The 14,582-nt window shown below is 42.9% G+C and overlaps 1 protein-coding gene across 1 annotated transcript in view; it reads right to left on the bottom strand.

Annotated features, from left to right (window-relative positions):
• Positions 1-14,582, bottom strand: part of LOC145392987 (uncharacterized) — a 200,874-nt gene that overhangs the window by 17,862 nt on the left and 168,430 nt on the right. The window contains exon 11 of the mRNA XM_080267291.1: positions 4,414-4,611. Within this exon, the coding sequence (XP_080123417.1) occupies positions 4,414-4,611 (198 nt within the window). The remainder of the gene's footprint in view (positions 1-4,413; positions 4,612-14,582) is intronic.

The following is a 14,582-nucleotide window of genomic DNA, read 5'->3' as shown; positions in this document are numbered from 1 at the left end:
CTGTTACAGGTAACACTAAACGTTGCCTCATCAGACCACAACACTGACAACCATTGCTCCTCACCCCAATTTAGATATTTATTAGCAAAGGCAAGCCTACGAATTCTCTGGCTGCTAGAGAGAAGAGGCTTTTTCACAGGCCTGTGACTTGTGTAACCAAGCTCATGCACCCTACGAGACACTGTTCTCACTGACACCTCACCAAACACTTCTGGGTTGCTCTCCTTAATTTTCCTTGCACTCACACGAGGATTAAACTCCACTGCACGTTTTAAAACATTAACAGACCTTGGGGAAGTTTTCCTAGGCCTACCAGACCTCGGTTTCTTTGTGGGAACTTCACCACTGTTTTCCTCCCGAAACCGCGCACACCAACGACGCACTGTCGATCGTGCCACACCAACCAATTCACTAATTTCCTTTGTCTGGTGGCCTGCCTCCTTTAGAGCAATGATCTGGGATATGATTTCACTCGATAGTTCACGGGTAGGTGCCTGTCACGGGGTTTTTATAATATCACGGTAATTTTGAAATAAATGGTTAAATATTATTTAATTTGATAATAATATTCAATAATATTGAAGAGCAAAGACAATGATTGTCTTGCTACATCAAGCAACGATTACTTTACGCTGACTTGCTAAGATTCTCAAGAACGAGAATTTATAAACTTTCTCAACAGTACACAGCAGAGACTAATTACTCACAATTGCTGAATTACTGTACTGTTAGCCTCTGGAGAAAGTTACATCACCCCTGACAATAAATAACTAATACTAATAATAATAACATCAGGTTCTTGCTGATGCATTAACTCCTGGCACAACGGATTTTAAGTTAATACAAGACTGGTCTAAGTACCAGTTATGAGAGCAAACGTTTATGCAAGCTAGGAGCTATATGGAAAATAAGCTTAATTATGGAAAAATGAAACAAGATTTTACTTTACATTGAAGCTCAAGAAATAGAACTGTTAAATTTATTAATCCCAAAAAAATAAATTTAACGTTACATTTCAAATCAATGAGACGCACTCACTCACTCTCACACGAGCTAAATACTTACGTCTAGAAAAAAAACACCTTAATTAAACTCTTATAACTAGAAAATACACAAAAGAAATACTATAGACGATGAATGCTGCGTATCACCAGATGGGTGGGAAGACTGGACTAACTGTGAAGTGGAGTTTGGGTACTAGCTGACCTCTCACACTGCGGCACAGGACCTTCCTCCGTCACAACAAACACAAGACTGACTAAGTCGTGGGAAAGCGGAGCACTCGGCCGCATTTTTTTAACGGTCGAATGAGCAGGGGCGAACAATAAAAAACAATAGTATCGCTCAGTACAGCACTTAGTGACGTGCATTAAATCGGTCACCTTTTTGAAAACGGTGACGAATGATTTGAAAGTATACTCCGTAATGGAGGGAGAAACGGTTAGCTGAGCGATACACAGTGAGTTTTCCACTAATAGTTCGTGGCTTCTCACAAAAAGGAAATGTCGCGAATTGATTCGTGACAGTGCCATAACAAAGTTTTGAAGGCCAAAACACTGCGGGACACTCGGTAAAAAATGGCGCAATTTGAGAGGGACACTCGGCGGAGTTCCTCTCTCTCAGGCAGCCCGTGGGCGACTGAGGCGGGAACCAACCAGCGCGTCAGAAGGCCCCAGGCTACCGTGACGTCATGCTAGGAGCTCAAACTTGTGGCTCAATTCTTACCCCTAAAAATGGGTGATTCTTTTTGGGCCATAAGTATTGCGCGCCCGGCGGACAACGCTGAATACTTCTGACGAGCACTGTAGGTTTGGGGGTAAGGGGGCAACTTTTCCAAAAAGACTTTTTCCCTATGAGATTAACCCCTTAACCTCGAGGCGCCACTTTCGTGACGCTTGGGAGCAAAGGATCATACTGCAGGGCGTCACTTTTGTGATTCTGTGTTATTTTGAATTTGCCCAGGCTTTCAAGTGGTGGCTTGTATCATCTATCAGTACTGCCAATATCCAACACCAGTCAGCACTCCTAATCTCATCTGTACTCCCATCCACTGTTGACAATTTAGCCATTTCTCCCCGTTCTTGACTCCCCTCCCAACCTCCCCTCCATTACCCTCTCCTCTCGCCTGCTCGGCCGTGCTACGCTAAGTAAATCTTCCCTGGAATATTCCACTGATTTCATCCATTGAAATAAGCCCATCCATTGAAATAAGCCCTATGCCCTATTCTTATACCAAATAATATATACAAAAAAGAAATAAGGTAAGTGATAGTGCCATACACCTGGAACTGGCTAATTATCACCTGACAACATCTCACGTGCACTCGTTCGCTGTTTATTTCCCCTTGAAATATGCCGTATAATCTGTTCTCGTAATAAAAATATATATAAGGAGGGAAGGGAGAAGCCAAAGTGATATTTACATTCACCTGGAACTACCTAATTTATTATGTATCGTCTAGATTTCCTGCCAATCATTTCATAGCGTATATATTAGCAGCTGTCACCAGGCTGAGATTAGCAGCACTGCACTTCCCCTAGACAGGCCACCACACACTGTATTCAGTTTACTGTCGTCTTTCAAGGTGAAAGCACGTCGGATTCGCGCCTGTCAAATTCCGCCCCTTTTTAGCCCCATGCAAAGGGCCCTGTGACCTCTACCCCCTACTAAACCTCGTGTGGAAAGAGGTAAAGGGATAAGTGAGTGGTGTGGAACGTGAACTGGGTAATGTGTCAATGAAAATGATAGAGAGTGACTACGATCTTTCTGGTGAGTAAAACAGTGCAAGTGGAAATGTAAATAATGTGTAAACAGCAAGTGAAAGCAATGAATGTAAATATAACTGAACACTGGAAAATAGTTTTATAAGTTACTGCCAGTGACAGTGCATAAAAGTGTACAGCAAGTAAAATAGAAATGTAAATAATGTAAATAAAATAGAGAATGTGAATAGAAATGTAAATAAGTAGTAATATAAGAATATGAGTATATATGCTAGGAGTAATGAAAGTGAAAGTAATGAAAATGAAAGTGACAGCTTCGCTCTCTGTGCTAGTATACATGAGAAAGTGAATGCCTGGAGTGAAAATAAACTACTAGTACTGAAAGAAACTTATAGATAAATATTGTAAAGTAGTAATATAAGAATACAAGTATATATACTAGGAGTAATGAAAGTGAAAGTAATGAAAATGAAAGTGACAGCTTCGCTCTCTACGCTAGTATACACGAGAAAGTGAATGCCTGGAGTGAAAAGAAACTACTAGTACTGAAAGAAACTTATAGATAAATATTGTATATATAAATAAGTGTAATAAAGTACTAGGAATATAAAGTGTGAGTGTGTTTATAAATAATAAATGACAGCTCCGCCTCAGAATACCATCAGGGAACCAGCACTGGAGGAAAGCTCGTATGCGCTCGTAATTTACATTGCTTTCAGTTTTTTTTTTTTTTTTTTTTTTTTTTTTTTTTTTTGAGCATGGATTCCAAACTACTTGAAATTCATGGAATGGTGTTTGTAGTTATAATATCAGGCAGTGGTAACCATATTACGGAGTGTCGGGAAGTGTAAAGTGGAGACTTCGATACCCAACTTCAGAAGTCTCCAAGTCCTACGGTAGTCGACGAAGGCTCAACAAACATCCCAGGGGAAAGCTGAAGGTATGTGCCATATGCATAGGTAATTATAATATTCTAGGACTAATAACTGATTTTTGGCAAATATTTTTAAAAAGTCAGTCGGAATGCGAATATCCCCGCGTGAGGTGCACGGACCACCTCTGACATGCTCGCGCTTAAGGGGTTAATTATTTATAACTCGCGAAATTTTCTAATCACAGCATGTGCTAAGTCTCATAAGAGTGTGATTTAGGAGATTCTACTGTAGCTGGCTGATTTCAATGGAGACATACTGTAAATCTGAGAAGAAACAGTTGTGAGTACAATCGCCCTCTTCCTATGCCATAGGTTATGACACTGCTTACAAGGGGTTGGTAATGGAGTTGCTAAATCCATAAACCACAACAATCAAAACGGTGAAGTGTAATAACCCCCTACTCCTACTCAACTTGCAAAACACAAGGAGAAATGGGTAATATTCTTTCTCTCCTATCTTCAATGCTGATAAGAGAAACAACAATTCATATCTGTAGTTTTAGGGATGTGAATGGAAACATACAAACAGACCATACTTACAACAATGCACTTTCCTCCTAGATATTCAATTACTGTAGTTGAAAGCTGTCTTATGATATTTAGAGTAAACGAGGTGCGAACTGAAAAATTTCCTACTAATTTTATGCTTTCTTTTTCCTGTTTCTGAATCCTTCCATCCTACTAACTTTGGTGGGAAACAGAGTTAACTATAATGATGATGGTGATGAAAAATTATGCAAATGAGAAGAGCATACCTTCTGGGCCTTAACATGGCTGTTGACATATTCCTGCTTTTCAATGAGTGCCTTCTTGGAGCGGCGCTGAAGTGTGGGTCGGCTCTTGTTGATCACACGAGAGATTATGAGACAGACACCAGATGCCACGAGCACCCCAGCCAGAATCACCATCTGGTTTTCATCATCAAAACTCTCCCATATTGCTGTGCATGGTGCCTATGGAAGACCACAGTGTTAAAAGGAGGTATTCTCAAAGAACCAAGATAAAAATTTCAGTTAAGTGAACTATGCAGAACATGTCAAACTATGCAACAATTCTGATTTTTTTTTTTTTTTTTTTTAAGGTGGTGGTGACCATCATCCACTCACATGATGCAGTGCTGCCTACTTCTTCCTTCACCTTTATCAGTCTTCTTCCATGTCTGCCCTCCTCTCTTCCCATTTTCCCATCTTTCCTGTCACTTTTTATTACTCTCTTTTCTTCTCAGGTGGCTTTACATTAAGTGACAGGCCAAATGGTTTCCCCTAAGTCGGGGACCCATTTCAAATGTTGAGTGGCAACCATATAACCACCTCATACGTGTTCCCTATGTGTCAACAAGTGGGTTGACAGAGGGTTAGTGCCCATCCCCACAAAACAACTGACTCAAAGTCAAATGAACACCCTGTATGGAATTATGGCATCTGGATATAGATAGTCTATCTATCTAACTATAGCCCGACACCCTAATCCCGCAAAAGGTGGCCACAGACAAAATGCCTCCAAGTCGCTCTGTCACCCACCATTTGACTACCCTCCCCCAACTCACTCCCCCCTCCCTCATATACCTCTCAACTCCATCCCTCCACCTCATCCTTGGTCTTCCTCTCCCTCTCTCCACTTCACCTACATACACCCTCTTAGTCAGTCTTTCATCCTCCATTCTCTCCACATGTCCAAACACCTCAGTGTATTTCTCCTAATCTTCTCAACCACATCCACATCCACCCCACAACGTTCTTTCACTTCTTCATTCATCAACCTGTCCCTCCATGTCACTCCACATGCTCCTCTCAAGTAACTTATTTCCACTGCTCTCACTCTTGAATTATTCCCCTCTTGCAGGGTCCATGTCTTGCTTCCATAAGTCAGGGCAGGGATCACAATACTATCATGCAGTAACTTCTTTACTTCCATATTCACCTCTCTATTTCTCATCACTGCTTTCAGTGAACCAACAACCTTTCTTCCCTGCTGTACCCTTTCAAGCACTTCATCCCCCAAAGTTCCATCCTTACTCATCACACTACCCAAGTACTTGAATGCACTCACATTCTCCACATCCTCACCATCCAACCTCACTGTGCATTCTGTGACTTCATTCCTCTCAAACACCATAACTTTACTCTTGTTTACATTAACTTTCAGATTCCTCTTCCTACACACTGTCCCAGATTCATTCACCAAACCTTGCAACTCCCATTCATCTTCACTCAGCAATATTGTATCATCAGCAAACAGCAACACTGGAATCTTCCAAATCTCACCCTCATTCATTAGAGCCATCCCCACATCCACTGCCCTGCCTTGCACCTCCTTTACAACCCCATCCATGTATATATTAAACAGTCATGGAGACATCACACAACCCTGTTTCAGTCCCACACTGAGATCAAAGAACTCACTCAGCTCACCATCCACTCGCACCGTAGCCCTAGCTCCTTCGTACATACTCTTCACAGCACTCAACAGTTTCCCCTCCACTCCATATATTCTTAATACTTTCCACATACCTTGTCTATCTACTCTGTCTATATAAATAGACAGGCACTTATTTTTTTCAATTCAACAGTACAGTATGTAGCACAACTATGCTCTTCAATGAAAAAGGGAAAAAACAAACTGAAGAGTTTCAATACCTAAAATAATTCTTTCCTCATCCTTCTGCCTACGAGTGACTTTAAACTTCCTCTTCTGTCTTTCATTCCTTCATTCTTTCCTCTTCCTTCTGCCTATAGGTGACTCTACACTGAGTGACAAGCCAAATGGTTTCCTGTACACCTGGTGGTTTAGTGGGTAATTATTGTGCTCCAATTGGATTGAGCCTGTGAAGGTTTATATCCAAGGGGTGGTTGGGGTTTATTGCTCACATAATGCCATTCAGGGATGAGTGAGGTTGGTCACTCTCATCTTAAATGTCAGGACAAACTGCCTAGCCCTGGGCTCCTACGCTCCTCATGGGACAACGTATGATTGGATGATGGATGGATGAAATACTGGAGAGGAATGAGCAAATGAGTTTAAGTACCTTTGGGAAGTAATAGAAAGGAGAGGAAAATGTCCAGGAAGTGGAGGGCAAAGTGGCTCAAGAAAGGTGGCCAGTACTATAAAGTCTGTAAATAATACAGTAGAGGAGTGTGTGCTTAGATGATAGGGTGAGATGGGATTTACTGTAAACGGAATCATGAAAAGTGTACATCTGAGTGAGTTTGTGGGCTGGGAGGAATGGAAGGCCACAAAGAATGTATGTGGATATGAAAATAAGAAAAGTCAGGTATGGAAGCACACATGCCATGTGTTTAGTACTTTTTTCTTTTAACAGCTGACAAAATTACTGCCTGGTAGGTGTATGTGAAGCACAGCTGTAAACGAAAAAATACATGTAAATGGTTAGGCCAGTGAAGTGAAATCAGGCTCCCAAAGGGTTGAATGGTGTGCAAATGACTGTGAGCCATTTCACTGGGCACTTTGATAGTTATCTCAGTTTCAAACTTTCATTTCCCTTGTTTGTAGATCCTACCTTGATTATTCTTTGATGAGTTTGTGGTTGATGGGGACGCTCACCATCCACTCAATCGATGTAGTGCTGCTCTCAGGTACCTGCCCTTTCCTCTCTTCCTTCTTTCCATCCTTCCCCTTCCGTCTTTCTTTCCTTCATTCTTTCCTTTTCCTTCTGTCTACGGGTGACTCTACACTGAGTGGCAAGCCACATGATTTCCTATACACCAGCAAATCATTTAATATGCTGGGTGATAACCATATAACCAAATTATAAGGCCTGGTTGTTTAGTGGGTAATGATTGTGCTCCAATCAGATTAAGCCAGTGCAGGTTTATATCCAAGGGGTGGGTGGGGTCTATTGCTCACATGCCACTCAGGGATGAGTGAGGCTGGTCACTCTCATCTTAAATGTCAGGACCAACTTGCCTAGCCCTGGGCTCCTATGCTCCACATTGGGCAACAATGGATTAGGTGATGAATGAATGAATGAATAAATGACAATATGAGTTAAAATGATGACGAAAACTTTTAAGATCTAATATTTATCAACTATGCTTTGATGGGTGTTGCAGACAGAGATTAACAGACTTTTCATCACCAACCTGATTCAGTCCACTACGGGATGCAGACCTCTCCCATCTTTCTTCACTCTGATCTAATGGCTGTCAGCATGATTCATCTAATTCTACTGACTCTTAATCTCCTGTTACCATGCAATATAGCGACCATCATCCACTAACCTGATGTAAAGCAGCTTACTTCTTCCTCCCCCATAGTACCACAGTACCACACAATTACTCTCCACAAATACATCACATCACTAACATACCCAACATTATCATGGGTGGTGATTTCAACGCCAAGGCATCGGCCTGGCATGTCAACAACCCTGACACAGACAGAGGGCAGGTACTACAATCCCAAACAGATAATCTTTTCATACTCAGTTATCTCCATCAACATACCCATATCCCACACCAAGCCCTCTTCCTCCCATCATCCCCAGACATCACCTTTTGCTCCCCAAACCTCACCCCCACAACATCCTGGACAGTGGTCAAAACCCTTGGCTCTGACCACCTCCCGATCATCATCACTACCAAAACCAGAATCACCCCAGCTGACCTCAGACACACATACACTAATTATATGAGACCCAACTGGGAGGCCTTCACAACTGAAACAGAACAACAGTTTGAAACATTAAACGGTACACCAATCACGAACATCAACACCGCTGTCCACACTTTCAATGCAATTATTCAAAATGCAAACAAAAGACACATCCCTAGAGGAAACAGGAAGAGAGACAACCCCAAATTCACATCAGAAATTCAAGGCCTCATCAATCAACGGGACACACTACGACGCTCCCCAACACCCCATACAGTGGGGCACCAATTTTCGTGCCTAATTGGGTCCAAAAATAATGCGCGAAAGTGGAATTAGCGAAAGTTGGGGCATTGTCTTTATGGCAAAAAGGCTAATTGGTTCCTGGTTATCCTAAAGTAACATCAGATTTTCATTTTCACTTGCAATACAGTACATCAAATCACTATTGTACATTGCATTGTGAGATACAAACAATAAAAACTGTACAGTACACATTATATGAGGAGAAACATACCACATTTCATTATTATACTGCCGTTTCTTCACTCCAACACGATACTCTCTTTTAGCCTTGGCCTTTCCTCCCGACTTTGAATGTCCCAGCCACTTTTTATCACCACCACTGCCTCCCGGCCCTCCCCCCACACCACCAGGCTCTCCCCCCACACCACCAGGCCCTTTCCCCACACTACCAGGTATAGTAGAGGCCATTGAACCGTGAGAATCCAACACAATGGAGCTAGCACGCTCGTACACAATGGCGGGAATGGGTGGACAGAGTGTTGACATGACGTCATTCAAGATGGCGGTGGGTTGCGGGCGGGCGGTGCAGGAAATTCAAAGTTCAAAATATTGTCTCAAACCCAAAATTTGTGCACGAAAATCGATTTTTTTCAAGCGAAAGTGGAAGTTAGGGAATATTTGGTGCATGCCGCGAAAGTGGATTCCGCGAATCCTGCTGTAGCGAAAGTTGGTGCACTACTGTACATAAGACACCACACAACAAATACAAAAACTCAACACTCAAATAAACAATAAAATATCAGAACAGCAAACACTAAAATCAAACAATTATCTCCAAACACTTGATCACAAAACACCAGCAAACTCTACAAAACACTAAACAGCATCACACTCTCCAACAGTAGCACTACACAACCACACACTGCCATCACGACAACAGACACCATACCTTCAAACAAACAACAAGCAAACACTCTCATCAATCACTTTTCACATGTCAGCCATTTAACGCTCCATCGTCATGACTGACGTGTCATCCGATGCAAGAGGCAGTTCCCCATAGACCTAGACTTCGCACCTTTCACTTACAACCAGACAAAGAACATCATTAGCAACCTTAAGTGCTCATCTGCCACTGGACCAGACAACATAAGCAACATAAACCTTAAACACCTTGGACCACAAGGTATACAAGCACTCACCAACATATCAAACTACAGCTACTCTATCTATCTATCTATCTAGACACCATAATCCCATAAAGGGTGGCCATTTGACACCGAGTTAGTTGTTTTACAGGGAGGGGCACCAACCCTCCACCAACTCACTTGTTGACATGTAGGGAGCACGTATGGTTTGGTTATATGGTTACCACCCAGCGTTGTAAATGGTTTCTTGGCTTACAGGAAACCATTTGGCTTGTCACTCAATGTAAAGACACCTGTAAAGGAAAGAAAAGGAATAAGAAGTGACAGGAAAGATAGGAGAAATAGGAAGAGAGGAGGGCAGGCACAGAAAAAGAATGATTAAAGCTAAGGAAGTAGGCAGCACTACATCAAGTGAGTGTAGTGCTGCCTACTTCCTTAACATAATACCCAACACCTGGAAGCATGGCACTATCATCATTATCCCCAAACCCAACAAAGACCCCACGTTACCTTCCTCACACCGCCCCATCACACTCCTCTGCAACCCCTCCAAAATCACTGAATGACTGGTATTACAACCAGTTACATCTCACACCCCCCTAGCCCCATGACAACATGGTTTTAGGCCACTACACTCCACAAACACTCTTCTTACAGACCTTACACAAAGAGTTTTCGATGGCATGAATTCAGCTAGACCAGCACAAAGAATACTCCTAGTCACACAAATTACATTAGCAAAGCATTTGATACCATCCCCTGCCACAACCTTACAAACAAAATATTCAACACAAACGTGCTCAATAACACAAAAAGATGATAGGCAAACTATTTAGCAGGCAGATGTGCACACGTAACATTTGCCGGTCAATCTTCGAACATCAGAAACTTCAAAAATAGCGTCCCCCAAGGATCTGTTTTGTCCCCTACTCTCTTTAACCTATACATGCATGACATACCCACACCCCACAAATACAGACAGCTTCCTATGCAGACAGCATAACACTTACACATACACACCAAAACGCAAACACAGCCACACACATCCTCCAACCTTACCTCAACACACTACACAATTGGTTCACTACAAACGGGCTCAAAATAGCCCCAGCCAAATCTACAGCAACCCTTCTCACAAACTGGACAGCAAAACATAGTCACATTCCACACCTCACAATAAACAACACTCCCCTACCACACACACACACACACACACACACACACACACACACACACACACACACACACAAAATCCTTGATTTAACATACAATACATCAATGTCATTTAAACAAAACATCGCAAACATTAAAGATAACTTATCACCAAGACTCAGTGCCTTGAGGTCACTTGCCCATACAACGTTTGGATACAACAAAGAAACCACCACCACAGTATACAAACAATATATACATTCCGTGATGAATTATGCAAGCCCTACTTGGGCTTCTAACCTCACTAAAACACTCTACAGACCATACAGAACAAGGCCCTAAAAATAATCACAGGCTGCACAGCTACTACACCCACAGACCATCTACACCAAGAAACCAAAGTCCTCAAAGTCAAGGATCATCTAGAGATGAGAGGCATCCAAATTTTCACCACAGCCATTACAAACCCACACCATCCATTACACTACATGGCGGCACATCCATACACACCAAGGAACATTAAAACTACACCCAGCACATGATATCATACACAAATACTGTCATCTCTCCTCCTTCGCCCACCTCAGACCAGCTTCCAGAAGCATATCCATACTCAGATCACTCGCCGCTCCATTCAGTCACTTAAAGACAACACACAGCTGCATGCATGGCCTCCTTATATCCACCCTTCTGAATCTTATCGCTCTCATGAGGACAGGGTCCACCTGGCCAGGCTGAGATGTGGGCATCATCCAGCCCTCCTGGGTTATCAGAAGAGGCTGGATGATTCCGTTGCTGATGCCTGTCCAGGATTTTTTTTTTTTTTTTTTTTTTTTTTTTTTTTTTTTAAAGATAATGAATGGAGGAAGGAAAAACAAAGGGAAAATAAAATAAGTCCATGTGCCTAATGGCATCCTCCATTCATAAAATATTTATAACAACTGGATTTGAATTGTTGTGGATTAAATGTTTGTGGGAAACAAACATTTAAGAGGAGCCTGTGGAGTCACATGGAGAGACAGGCTGACGAATGAGGATATAAAGGAGCGTTGTGGTGTGGATGTGGATGTGATAGGAAGCGTTATGAGGAACACGCTGAGGTGGTTTGGCCATGTGGAGAGGATGGAGGGTGAAAGACTGACGAAGAGAGTGTATGTGAGTGAGGTGGAGGGGGGAAGAGGGAGAGGGAGGCCGAGGATGAGATGGAGGGATGGGGTGGAGAGGTATATGAGAGAGGGGGGTGTGAGTTGGGAGCAGGGCAGTGAAATGGCGGGGGACAGGGCGACTTGGAAGCGATTTGTTTGTGGCCACCCCAAACGGGATTGAGGCGTCTGGCAATAGATAGACAGATAGGGAAACAACTCCCAGGAAGTGAATTCCAGAGAGTAGTAGTTCTGGAGATAAATGAATTTTGATAAGCAGAGGTTTTGCACTGCAGGGGAGAGAGTGTGAATTCATGGGTGCTCCAAACTGCCCGAGTATTTCGTGAGAAAATGTGAAGGGGAGGAACAATTGAAGCCAGTTCGTCTGAACACTTACGGTAAAAATATCTATAAAATAATGCTAAAGAAGCAGCATCCCATACTATTAACCCATTACCAGCGGGGATGGCTGGACCGCGCCATGCCCCTCCCACGGGGATTGCAGGAAATCTAGACAATACACAATAAATTAGCTACTTCCAGGTCAATGGAAGTATCACTTAGTCTTTTCTCTTTTTTTTTTTAATATATGTTTTAATATAAGAATAGGTCATAAGGGACATTTCAATGGGTAATGAACAGGGAAAATTAGCGACCAACTGCATGTGGGGTGTTGCCAGGTGATAAATTAGCTACCAGGTACTTCATGGCCAATGGCAGTATCAATTAGCCTTTTCCCTTTTTTTATATAATTTTTAGTATGAGAATAGGGCACAGGGCATATTTCAATGAAAAAAGCAAATGGAAAAAACTGGCCGGGAGTTGCATTGCATGGCCAGGCTGTAGCTAGGCAGGGGAGGGGGTAAGGGAGGGGAGGTGGGGAGGCAAGACAAACACAGAAAAATGGCTAAATTGGTAACACTGGATGCAAGTACTAACAGTATTAGCAGCGCTGCCTATAGCTACACACTGGCAGTACTGACAGATGATACAAGACCGCACTTGAAGGCCCAGGCAATTTTAAAAATCCTGGATCACAGAAGTGATGCCCTGCGGTATAGTACTTATGTAACGAGCGTCACAGTAGTGACGGCCCGTGGGTAAGGGGTTAACACATTATGGAAGACTGCACTGCACACAATCATCTGCACCAACAACACAACATACACTCCTTGAGAGCTCTGTGGGAAAGCCGGGTCTCAGCCGTGGCCTTCCTTAGGGACTCGGGGCTGTTCAGTCAGACTGCCTTGGGAACAACTACTACTACTGCTACTTCTTCCTCACTTTCACCATTCTATCTCTGTGACTGCCCTCCTCTCTTCCTACTTATCCCTCTTTCCTACCCCATTTTATTTCTCTTCTTTCCATTTCAGGTGACAAGCATAGTGGTTCACTCTGTGGTAACCATATAACCAAATAACGAGGTGATGTGGGGCCTGCTGTGGTGCTCCTGCAAACTGGGTGGAGAAATGCAAATGCAATGTCCATCTAGGAAAAGAACCCCCACACTTTTCCCTGTGCCTCACTGTTGTGAGGTGCTGTCAACCGCAAAGCAGTATTAGTTCACTGCACAGGACAGCCCCACAAGGGCAGTTGGTTACCTGCAGTTGATTGGTCTATTTGGCCAGACAAAGGTTGATCATCAACAACAACAACTGCACTTCTCTGTCTGCCTCTTCCTCTCACTCCATCTCTCTAGGTTGCCACTCAGTTACCCAGGATGCCCAATTATGATGGACATATTCTGCTCATAATGCTTCAGACTGTTGTTGAAATGGATGGATGGATGGGCTGCAGTGGTATATTATTAAGGGAAATGTGCTGGAGAGAGGGCAGCCTGATGGCAAAGGACAGGATGATAGGGATAATTTGTGTGTGGCCAGTCCTTCCAGAATTAAGGCATCTGCTTAAAACACATTAATATTATATTATGAACTTTTGGGTAATTGCTACTGATGGATTCTTCTCTTTAGTGTTAAGGCTGAGCACTTCGATAACTGCCTTGAATGATTAATATATATTTGTAGTTATGGGAGGGTATTAATTTTTGTGAACAAGTCTTACATACCTTAAAATTTGTTATTTTTCTTTCATAATTTTCCATCAAACATCACTGCCCACCATAATGTCATAACTACCACCTTACCCATCAATAATATACCTTTTACATTGCAAAGGGTTCAGTTTCAAATCAGACTCAGTTATGGCAAGGTGATAAACAAAGCACAGGGGACCTGGTGCGATGGCGCCTTCGCTGTGGGTCTACCCCCTAGTCACTGTCAAAGCAAAGGGGGAGGACAGCATTGGGGACAAACCACTGCAAACCCCCCCGGCCCCTCACAGGGCCCGAGAACCTGGGAGTGGCTTTGATCGCCCAGGCAAGTACCACATCTCTCAACATAACACACACAACAACACTGCTTTTTCTACACTGAGAAATGCCTCCCTGGTGGTCATTTCTCGAAGACTTCTTCTAGCTGGGGACACTGAGAGCAATTCAGGACCCACCAACAAATACACATGTCCAACATTCTCAAAACCTATCACGTCGAGCCAACAGACAAAGGGTTCAGTTCAGCGCAATTCCTGCAAGAACTGAACCCAATACACCTGCACAACACTTGCATC

Source organism: Coenobita brevimanus, chromosome 23 (assembly GCF_032717465.1).
Source record: "Coenobita brevimanus isolate Jiangsu-jjx chromosome 23, ASM3271746v2, whole genome shotgun sequence".
Lineage (NCBI taxonomy): Eukaryota > Metazoa > Arthropoda > Malacostraca > Decapoda > Coenobitidae > Coenobita > Coenobita brevimanus.
The sequence above is the reverse complement of the archived record's forward strand: the minus strand, read 5'-3'. Positions and strand labels throughout refer to the sequence as shown.